General features: G+C 36.9%; 1 protein-coding gene across 1 annotated transcript in view; it reads left to right on the top strand.

The window, feature by feature from the left end:
- The window catches only part of LOC150078046 (putative cysteine--tRNA ligase, mitochondrial), a 110,123-nt gene extending 106,500 nt beyond the window's left edge, over positions 1-3,623 (top strand). The window contains exon 14 of the mRNA XM_090384852.1: positions 3,514-3,623. Coding sequence (XP_090240978.1) covers positions 3,514-3,603 — 90 coding nt within the window. The 3' untranslated portion in view covers positions 3,604-3,623. The remainder of the gene's footprint in view (positions 1-3,513) is intronic.
- Positions 3,624-12,275: the final 8,652 nt, after the last annotated feature.

The raw sequence follows: 12,275 nt of genomic DNA, 5'->3' as shown, positions 1-12,275 counted from the left end.
AAATTCATTACCACATTGACTATTTACAGTGTTATTCAATTATACCAGAGTTGAATGCAACAGTAGGAACTCCTGTCCCATTAAATCTACAAATTTCTTGAATGGCTCCTGCAATTCGTTCAAGTTAGCCTCCAAAACTTCGGGGGCAACAGTCAAGTCATCCAGTATGGATGACTGAGAAACATCATCTGACATTTTTCCTTAAGTTAGCAATATCAAAGAGTATGTCAGAACAAAATAACCCAATAAAGTACAATTTAAAACCTGTATGAGAATATAAAATCACAGCAACTTTGTGAATCTGTATCTCCTAACCTAACCAGTAGTGGGCACTATAAAAATTCTGAAAAATAAGTAATTTTATATTTTCCCAAAAATATTAGTACAGTCGGTCCTCGTATAACACGTGTTTACATTACACGAATTCGATCATACACGATTTATAAATAGGGGAACGTTATCTTATATAACACGAACCGAATTCGCTTATACACGATTCGCCTTTGTGTTTACAAGAAATGGCAGTCGAACACGGAATCACCCCAACTGAACGCAACATGATAGGAATGAAGAAGATTCTGAAAATGTATTTATGTGTTTTATATCAGTAAAGGGGAAACACATTTCACCATAATAACGTAAAAACCAACACAATTCCAGTTATCGATATAATAGCAAATGCAATTAGATGGAGTTTACTACCAGTTTATAACAGATTTCACTAGCAGAAACGCAACTGTAAATTGTTTTTATTGTTTTATGGTAGTAACCCCCAGAAATGTGCTTTAGTAAAATGTGAGGTGTTAATAGTGTATCTCGACCTTTACGGTGTTGTTTATTCAGTTGCTACACGCGCGCAGCTTTGTTTATGTGTATCAAGCGTGCCTCCTCGTTTTGTAATTGTGCTTTATTCCCTAAAAATGAGTAAAATACTTAAAAGGTGTGAAAAGGAAGCGTTCTCTAAGACACTGCAGATTCAGAGAAAAAAAAAAGAAGCAATATCGATAAACAGAGGCGGACTGGATCAAAAATTCTTAACCGGGAAAATTTATAGTGGCCTCATACTACGGTTTATGGCCAAATCACACCGGCCTCCGGCCCACCGTGGTTTCCCCCGTAAGGCTTCTGTCGATAGAGAAAAAATATGAAATTGTGAAACGCTTTGAGCGAAATGAAAGGCCATGTGATATTGCGCCGACCGGGCTAGCCAGGTGGGTAAAGTGCCTGCCGGGCAACCCAAAGGTCGCGGGTTCGATTCCCGCCTCGGGCTTGGATCAAAGTACTGCAAAAACCTTGGGAGGTGCACTATGGCCACAGAAGCCGATGCGCCAACAACTACCAAACCAAAAAAAAAAAAAAAAAAAAAAAAATGTGATATTGCACGTGCTATAGACCTAAATCAGGCAACGCCGAGAATTACAAAGAATGCAGAGAAAATAAAAACAACTCAGTGTAATTAAAATCCATTAGATTAAGACAAGAATTGGAAGAGATGGAACGGCTGTCATCTGTTTGGATAGAAAATCAAACAAAAAGCAAGTTTGCTTACGATAGAAGCAAAAGCATTAGCAATATTTTATTACGACTTACGTATTATAATTTATACTTACGTATTATAAAATACGTAAGTATTTTATTACGACTGTTTTATTTAATATAATAAATTTTTTACGAATAAAATACGTATTTTATTCGTAAAAAATACTTTTTTAGTATTAAAAAATACTAAAAATACTTTATTATAATATTTTTATTATGTATTTTAATCGTTATAAAATACTTAACGTATTTTATAACGATTAAAATTACTCGATTATTTATTGTTTGGTAATGTTTTGGTTCCAAATGTGTGTTCAATCTTGGGTGGTCGGCACCTGACCCTACTTTTCCCATAGGGCCTGTTGTTTATATTGCACGATTTCGCATTGCACGAGGGTTTCTAGGAACGCAACTATCGTGCTATACAAGGACAGACTGTATTACTCTGGTGGGCCTTACTGGGGGCTCTCCAGCAGGGGGGCAAAGTTCTGCCCAAAAGTAATTGGGTACTTGTAGGCAATATTAAGAAAACAGAAACATTGATACTAAACCACTCTAAGCGTAACCTAGGGCCCATATACAGGTGACCCCCTGCTTAATGCTGATAATTCGTTCTGGAAAAACAGAGCGCTAAGTGAATCCGCACTAAGTGAGTGCCGCATTCCCATAAGGTAACATATGTATTTGTGAGTTGCAGTTGGTGCAATAGGATATTTCCTAATCAATAATAAACGGTAGTGAAATGATGCACAAATGTTGGTCAAAATATTTAATATTCAAATATTTGTACATATAAAATATTCTGCATTACATACGTATATAATTATGTGGTAACTACTTATGTATCAAAATTAAACTTAAAATTCCAATTAAAATCATGAATTTAATTGATCTAAATTGATTTAATTTAATTAATTTAATCATGAAAAATGTGTCGATTTTGGGTTATACTTTGGCCCTTTCTCTGGTAAACTAAAAGGGGTTTTAATTTTAAATCCCCTGCAATGTTACCACCCAACAATAAAGTCAACCAATCCTTCGCTGCTTTGAAACCTGGCATGTTTTTTTCTTCTTTCAATATGTAACTTCTTTTAGGCATTCGTTTCCAAAAAAGTCCTGCTTCATGTTAAAAACTTGTTGAGAATTATAACACATAATACCCCTCTTCAATAATTTTAACAAGTTCTTTTTTGACAGTTACGGCTCCTTGATCTGCACTTGTGGCTTCTCCTTGGATTTTAAATCTATTCAACCAGCTCTTACTAGTTTTAAATGGTTCCACATTTTTTTTTTTTTATTTTATAAAATTTAACTTAACTGAATTCTGCATTGGATATTATCTTCAATAAAATTAGTTAAAGTGTCTCCATTTCAATCCTAATAGCTGGCCTAGCCCTAGTTGCTTGCAGTGGAACAGTTGTCTTCCCCGCTGCTAAAATTAATTCTTTATTTTTTATAATTGTTCTTACAGTTAAACTTGCCAGTCCTAAATATCTGTTTTGCCAGTGAAATGTAATTTATAGTGTACTGTGGACTTTAAAAAAAACCTCTTACTTTTTCCAAAAATTCTTTTTTCTGGTAGAACTCCTGCTTTTTGCAGAAACTCCTTCTGTTTTTCACCTGTTTGACCCAATTAATTACTCCAAGATATGTTCTTGTTTTGACCCAAAAACCTCCTGTTTACAAATGCCTGATCTGCAGATTTTTGAAAGTCAAAATTTGGCAGCTTTGAATTTATTTTCCAAAAACCAGCAATCTGTAGGTCCTAAGGTTGCTGTATTTCAGACATTTCATACCCGTAACAGTAAATGTTGTTTTATTTCAATTTCCTGAATATTTATTCCAATTAATATTATATTAATTGGGATAATATTAGAATATCTTTTAATACCTAAATTTTATTACCTTTGAAAGAAATATGTATGATAAAAAATTACTAACCTCTCTCAAATGACATTTTTCTTTTCTTCTCAGGATCTCCACATTCAACCACATAAGTTGCATGAAGACACCTCAGAACATTCTCAAAATTATGGAGAACAAAATAAGATTTGTGGAACATAAAAGAATAGCTTATATTGTACATAAACTTATACTATTTGTATGATAATATTGATAATGTGATACCTGTTGGGTATTTATAATGCCATTGAAATAAAAGGGACAAGCTTTCTAGCAATAAGGCTATTGTAGAAAAAGGAACACTAAATATACCATGAAACTAGTTCTAAGATTAGGTTTTACTTGGCAAAGTGCAATTTTGCTACTTGAGTCAAAACCACCCTAATATTGTTAGGATTGTAGGTAATAATTCTGTCATTTTTGTATAATTACTTGATTATAAATGATTTTTTTAATGTTAACCATGTTCATTATGATTTAGTGTTCAGCATTAATTTACATTTCATTTGTTACATTTTCTAATTAAATCTATAATGTAGTGGCCATGGCATATGTTATGATTTTGAATTTAATTAGCATTATTTTCTTTCTGTGTTCAGATCATATAGAGATTCAGCCAAATGTCCATTGACATTTGGCTGGATGGCAGTTAATGATTGAAACACGATCCTTAACAGAGTTCACAAGTGCAGATATCCCCTTGAAGAGATGGTGCTTGTGAGTTCCCTGTCTTTATTTAACTTCATTTATTATGAAAGTGGCACTCATTCTTTGGTAGATTAAATCTTCTTGGGTCAGGGGAGTTATGCATTTTCCCCTTCTGTGAGTGTTGCATTGTTTCTTTATGTTAATGATTTTATTTTGAATATTAGGGTGCCTTAGTACTCAGAAAATAACACTTTGCCAGGTATAATTCTAATTGTAGCATAATTTTACACATTATTTTCATGGATGTTTAGTGTTTCTTTTTCCTCTGATAATCTGGGAGACAACATTTACCTTTATAGTAAAGTTTCCAGTAGTAGTTTTGATAAAATAAATTTTACTTAAACGTAAAAACTGCCTTGTCCATGCTTGTTTCAATGATATATAGGTATTGATTTATATTCTGTTATTACTTACTTGAGATAGTTCTTAACCATCCTCTCTGTAGGTATTGTGGTTATTTTCCTAATTCACTTTATACTAATGCTAATCATGTGTAACTTCACAAAATTTCAGGATCTCACTGCATGGCAATATCATTGCTCTGCAAGATTTTTCTCACAACTTGCTTGCTGCTGGTTTACATTTTCACTTGATACCAGATTTTGGGGATTGGAGCATATCCTCAAGCTTGCTTTGGTGGAGTTCTCCAATGGATTCAAAGTTGATAACATATAGCCTTCACTTTGTTTCATTCTGACACATCATTTTACAACCAAAAGCTACAGCCATTTACTTTGATATCTTTTTGATACTGCTGAAAGACTCAGTCTTTCTTTTCTTTGTTGTTTGTTTCTTGTTTATACCATGTAGTATTTCAGATTTGAGATCTGATCTTTCAAAACTTATTTTTATTGGCAGGTTCAATCCATATTCATCTCTCTCTCTCTCAGGCATACTCCACTTTCATGCTAATCTTCTGCCACATTGCATGGGTTCATTTTGACTCCTTCACCCTTTCTATACTCTTCAGCACTTTGTTTGCCCAGTTGTAATACTTTCAAGAAAAGTTTTTGATTTTGATAATTTTAAAAATTTGAGAATGTTAAAAAAGTCAATGATCTATATTGAGTTTTTGTACAAAGAGTGAGAGCTTAATTATTTTTCACTAGTGTGCACTGTTGTAAGTGCTTCAGCTGTTCTACTGCTTGATCTATCTGTGCTATTGTGGCCCTAGTGGCTGATATACTACAAAGTATTAGGTAGGTGGTCATAATTCAGTGATCACTGAATTATGATCATCTACCTAATACTTCGTAGGTCCTCCTTTTGCCCTCAGTACAACAGCTATCCGACGTGGCATTCATTCAACAAGATATCGGACGTGTTCAGTAGGTATGGCCAACCAAGCTGTGTGTAATGCAGCCAGCAATGCAGGTATGGAGGTGATTGGTGTATCCAGACGCCTGATATGCCTTTCCATAGTGTCCCATAAGTGCTCAATGGGTTTGATATCAAGGGAGTTTTTTTTTTTATGTAAACCCCAAACACGAGAGGTATTAGAACCTATAGTACTTAGTACCGTGCTTGGGTTGGAGGTTGAGAAGATGAAAGAAGATATTTGTTGACATTGAACTTGAACTTCTGTAGATTGTAATTTTCAGGAAATACGTATGAAGGAAGGTTGTTCCAGAAAACAGCAGTTGAATGAATAAATGAGGAAGATGAAAAGTTGGTTCTGTGAGTTTGAAATTGGACAGTAAATCGATGTTGGCTGGTGGCGGCACATGTTTGGACTGTTTTGAAAGAGAGATCGGGAATTATAGAAGCCAATTCAGAAGAACAGTGCCCATGGAAGTATCTGTAGAAGAGGCTTGCAGCAGAAACAGTACGTCTATGAGAGAGCAAATGGAGAGACTCTGTTAAAGATGAATCATTAATTAACCTATCTGCCCTCTTCTGAATGGAATCAAGAAGCCTTAGAGAGGTTTTGGGGACACCACCCCAGATGTGGGAACAATATTCCATGGCAGGGCGGATTTGCGATTTATACAGAGTGAGCAGCTGTTTGGAAGAAAAGTAACGCCGAGAGTGAAAGAGAAAACCAAGTTTTTTAGATGCAGAGGAAGCAATATTTGTAATGTGCTTGTGCCAAGAGAAATTAGAAGTCAGGGTAATCTCCAAAAGAGATATATCATTTTGCCTAGAAATCAGAGTGTCACTAAAGATAAGCATAGGAGCAGAAGAATCCTTTTTGCGAGATATAAGACAAGACTGAGTTTTAGAAGGTTGAAATCAACTAAGTTGTCTTTGCCCCACTGGAGAATTACCTGAAGATCAGCATTTAAGGAATTGGAAGCAGATTTTCAATAAATTGATGCTGATTGAGCAGGACAAGGTTTCTCAAAATGGAAAGTGGAATGCAATGTGCTATCATCGGCAAAACTATGGATAGGATTTCCAGTCAATGGAAGAAAAATTAATATACAAGAGGAAAAGAGTGGGGGAAAGAACTGAACCTTGGGGGATACCGGCATTAGTGGAGAAGTTAGAAGACAGAGAGCCATCTACCATCACCCTCAGTGAGCAATCAGAGAGAAAACTGGATAACCAATTACTAAAAACAGTTGGCAAACCATAAGATGGAAGCTTGTTTAGAAGACCTTTATGCCAAACATGATCGAAAGCCTTTGAGATGTCAAGAGCAATTACTTGTTTGGTTTGGTTTTTTTTTTTTTTTTAGGAGCATTAGCAACTAAGGCCATATTGCTCCGGGATATGCGGTGCTCATTCCCTGACCTTTCCGCATCCTCCGTATTTGGTGGTGACGGACTTGAACCCCGGTCTAATCAAGAAGCATGTGCTACGCACTGCTGCTCCTTCCCACCTGGCTACGGAGGCGCCGCAACTACTTGTGTTTCCCCGAACCTTTCCATTGAATTAGTCCATAAATGAATAACATAAGCCAGAATATCACCAGTGGATCGACACTGACGGAATCCATACTGGCGATCGTTGATCAGACGGAAAGTTTCTAGGTAGTTTAAGAGTTGGCGGTTAATTGATTTCTCCATTACTTTAGAAAGAGTAGAAGTAATTGCAATAGGACGATAACTGGATGGGAGGGATTTGTCACCCTTTTTAGGAACTGGCTGGATATGAGCAAATTTCCAAGCAGAAGGAAAAACACCTTTGGAATAAGAAAGTGAAAAAAGGTGGCAAAGAACAGGAGTACGTTCAGGAGCACAGGTTTTGAGAACAAGTGGAGAAATACCATCGGGTCCTGGAGATTTCTTAGCATCAAGATTCTTCAAAATTCTTCTGGCATCCTTTTGACGGAAGACCACAGGAGGCATTGAATGGAGAGTGTTGGGAATGGTGGGAGGTGTTTTACCAAGATCATTAATACAGGAGTTGGAAGAAAAATGGGATGTTAGCAGGTCAGCTGTATCCTTGGCTGAAGTGACAACGGAACCATCTGGTTTGGACAGAGGTGGGAGCAGAGATGGGCAAAAGTTGCAGCCAATAGCTTTGGAAAGAGACCAGAATGCTCGGCTACCATTAGGGCAAGAAGCAAGTTTTCTACTCTTAGCCTGTTCAAACTCTAGTTTGGACTGATTAATAACTGCTTTACATCTAGGTCACAACTAGTGACCCAACTAGGTCACTAGTTGGGAGCTTTGGTGTAGGCAGAAAATGAAACTGGAGAATTAGAAACAAGCCAATTACGATATGCAACATTCTTCACTTGAACAGCCTTAGCACATTTATTGGAAAACCAAGGTTTAGATAAAAGACGAGATTTTAAAGTGGAGTGTGGGATAAAGGATTCCATTCCTGCAAGAATAATTTCACTGACACGATCTGAGCAAACGTTGACATCAGAAGTTTTGAAACAGTAATCCGACCAAGGAAAAGAAGAAAAGAAGTCTTGCAGGTCATCCCATTTTGCATTCTTGTAATGCCAAACAACACGAGTTTGGGAATAGCTATGAGATAAAGGTTCCATTGGAGAACAGACAATCACCAAGTTGTGATCCGAAGTGCCTAAAGGACCTCTCACTTCGACCGTGTACTTAGAAGGGTTGTTTGTGAGAAAAAGATCAAGTGTATTGGCTGTATGATTAGGATTGTCCGGTATTCTTGTAGGTAAATGAACAATCTGTGCTAGGTCATTAGTAATTGCAAAAGCCTCAGCATCTCGACCAGCTGGGTCGGTGTGACTAGAAAACGGAAGCCAGCTGGAGTTGTGAACATTAAAATCACCAAGGAAAATTACCTCACTGTTAGGAAAGTTGGACTGTAGAAAGTCAAGTTGCAAAGAGAGGAAGTCAAAGAGCTCCAAGTGATTAGTGGAATTGGGAGAACGGTAGAGAAACAGATGAATTTGACACAATGAGGTAGAGAGATTTTAAGCCAGAGAAGATCAAAGAGAGGAGATTCCAAATTGCCAAGTCTCTTCAAAATTCTTCTGACATCCTTTTGACGGAAGACCACAGGAGGCATTGAATGGAGCGTGTTGGGAATGGTGGAAGGTGACAGGGAATATCAGAACGGACATATGCACAAGTACCACCTTTGAGGCGAAAGGAATCATACAGCGAATAATTTGGGCATCTGAGATGAGCAGTAGTTGAATCAACCGATAACTGAGATTCTGTCAGAAAAAGGGGTTTGGCAGACTGCAAGTGGAAATGGACATCGTTGAGATTAGAACTGAGACCACGTATATTTGTGAAATGAATTAGGAAGTGCTTGGAGGCCAATCGATATTCTGGAAGTCAGAACTGTGTTCCTCAAACCATTCCTGCACAACAAGTGCCCGATGGCTCGGCGCATTGTCATCTTGGAAGAAACCATCGCCATTCGGGAAAAAGTGTAACATGCCTGGGTATACGCAGTCAGCAAGCAGTTAGCAATAGTGGAGATCAGTGATACGTTGTTCTACATGCACCAGGGGGTCCAAGTTCCTGCCAGTGAAACATGCTCCACACCATACAACTGCCTCCGCCGGCCTGCACTTTTGATACCATGCATGATGGATCAAGAGTACACGACCATCCACAGTGTGGAGTAAATAATGTGACTCATCTGACCAGCACACCTTCTCCAGTCTTCTAACGTGCAACTTGCATGCTCTTTGCACCAGGCGAGTCTTTCACACTGATCAATTAACCTTGGTTAGGAGAGGATGCCGTAGGGATCATCTGCTGATATAGCCCATACGTGCAATGCATGGTCATGCCAGATATTGTTCTGGGTTGGCCCATGTTGTATTGGGTAGTCAACTCTTCAACAGTGCTACACCTGTTCGAGTCATCTGACCTGGCACTCACCTCTAACTTCAACCTTTTGCTGACCTTTGTTGCAGTTTTGCCATCGGGTCATTGTTTGTCCATTTTGATGCCAGTCCTGGTACACTTCAACTACGGTGGCTCTCGAACACCCTATCAGTTCAGCCGTTTGGGAAATCGAGCTCCCACAATCTGTCCTTTATCAAAGTCCGATAAATCCTTCCTTTTACCCATCATGCTCGGAATTTTACTACCTACTGAACCATCGACACCTTATCTATGCTACGTAGGTCAACTAACTGCACATTCTCGTGGTCACATTCAGTTTTCATAGGGGTGGTCATAATTCAGTGTATTATAAAATGCTGAAGCAGGTAACAATAAGCAAGTGCTTTATCATGTTGTAGTCACATGACTATTAAGTGGTGCATCTTATAAGGGAATGGAGTGTTTTCCTGAGAAAAGATACATTCAAATGTGCATTCTACAAATGACTACAATGTGCAAATCTAAAAATACTTGCCCAAACAGTAGTGATAAATTCATGCTGGAAAGATGTTTCTCACTAGTGTAAGAGTTTTCCATGTCCACAAATTAAGATTATGCAAATTAGTAATCACTGCTCCAGTCATTTGGATTTTGTCCATACCCAGCATATGTTTTATAAAATTGGGATGATCCACAACTTTTTGCAAAAGCTAATAGCAAAAAAGTCTGATGGTAGTTGCTATATTCAGATATGTTATACTATCTACATGCTACACTTCAAGAAATCTCCATGCAGGCAGTTTCAGCAAATGCCAGTTGATGCCACTCACTTCAAGAATATCTGAAGGCACTGCCACCATAGTTTCCAGTAATACTGAACTGCCTGAATGTTTCATATTTGCTAAGATTTCTATGCACATTGGTAAAAAATGTGCATAGAAAAATAGTTTCGTGTTTATAGGGGGTTTTTTTAACAACAGAATTAATAAAAATTTGAAGTGTAAAAATAAATTTTAAAATAAAAATTTTCAAGCACAGTATACTTCAAGCAGAATAAAAAAAAAAAAAAAACACAAAGTTCTTTTCATAAAAAAAAAAAAAAAGTGGACATGTCATTCCCTGAACCACTACATGTGTGTGTGTTACAATCAGGAGTACTACCACTGCTGGGTTAAATAATAGTAATAGTGGCATGTGATGCAAGAAAGCAAGCCATATAGCATCAGCCAAAAAAAAAAAAAAAAAAAAAAAAAAAATGCACACAACCATTCCCTCTAAATGTTTGTCCAGTTCCTTCTTGAATTTATTTAAGCTATCAACTTCCACAATGACAGATGGAAGTTTGTTCCAGCAATTAACCACCCATGTGCGGAAATTTGCCTTTAGCAAATTTCCGCACATCTATTCTACATCTGTCTTTCCTCAATTTGAATTTATGCCCCCGTAGGTTTGTAATCTGAGCAAGTGGAAAAATTCAGCAGAATTCAGCATGCTCAACCCATTCAAGGCCTTATACACCTCAATCAGATCACCTCGCAGGTGCCTCATCTCCAACCACTGCAATTTGCAGAACTTAGCTTCATTCTGCTCAACAATATTGTTGCCCTTCTCCATACACGTTCAAGAAAATCTACATCCTTCCTAAAATGAGGCCTCCAGACCTGTACGCAGTACTCAAGGCTTGACCTGACCATTGCCTTATACAAAGGGATAATCACCTCCTTTTTTCTGCTAGCAAAATTCCTGTATATCATTGACAAAACGCCATGACTTGCTCTTGCAGCCTGTCTGCATCGCTCAGAAAACTTCATATCTGCCTGCACAAATACCCCCAGGTCCTTTTCACTCTCTACCACACAAGACAACCTCATTTTAATAGGTCGATGAATGCCCACTTCTTGGGTCAATCCAAACATCCTCACATCCATATTTTGAACTGCTTTATACTATTCAAACACGCTAGTACAACTTAAAACGTTTCATCACTATAAAGTTTTTAATGTTTCACAAGTTTCTCTTGCAGATTTTCCCAGTTCAAAACAAATGATATTTGTTCATTGCTCCATTGCAAAATCATGATACAGAACATTAACACTACTAATGAAACTGTTTGTTACTTGCAACCTATCAGCATAGTGGATAATCTCTGTACCACCATCTGTTGGAGGAAGTTTACACTACAACGTACCACTTCTGTTTATTTTCATACTCATTGAACATGACTGCAACAGCACCAGTCTGGGGAGCTTTATTTATATATTGTATAATTATATATATATATATATATATATATAGATTGAAAACTTTTAACTAAATATACAAGAAGATAGAACAGAATAAATAAAAAAAGAATAGAAAGAAGATTATCACAGCAAGCATTAGTGGCTGCAATGCGTTACCACCACATATGCTGCTTATAATAAATTAAAGTAAAAAGAAATGAAACAGATGCCAGTAGCGTGGCAAACCAGTAGAGAAAAATAAAAATAAACCCATACATAATAAAGAAAAAAGGGGGGGATATCAAGATAAAAGGTACTGCAGAAGGAATGCTCCTAAAATAATTTATAAAAAGCCAATTTATACTATACCAAAAAACAAAAATTTGTATATATATTACAATGACACACACCATTTGTGTAATTTATGTTTTTCTCTGCTTTCACTTATTTCTAGTCTTTTGGTTTAAATTTTTAATAAACTTTTTCTCCATTTTGACACCAAGTAAAAATATAATGTTAATTACCAGTTATTACCAAAACAGATATCATTGTTTCCTTAAGTTGAAGACATCTCCCACCATGCCCTCCAAAAGGTGATGAATTAGATTTCAAACTAGATGAATTAATTCAAAGGTATAATATACATGATGGGACCCATCAAAAATCTACTTTTCCTGTAACCAGA

This window comes from Mastigoproctus giganteus, chromosome 11 (genome assembly GCF_048544385.1).
Source record: "Mastigoproctus giganteus isolate SK-2022 chromosome 11, ASM4854438v1, whole genome shotgun sequence".
Lineage (NCBI taxonomy): Eukaryota > Metazoa > Arthropoda > Arachnida > Uropygi > Thelyphonidae > Mastigoproctus > Mastigoproctus giganteus.
Note: the sequence above shows the minus strand (reverse complement) of the source record. Positions and strands in the feature narration are given on the sequence as shown.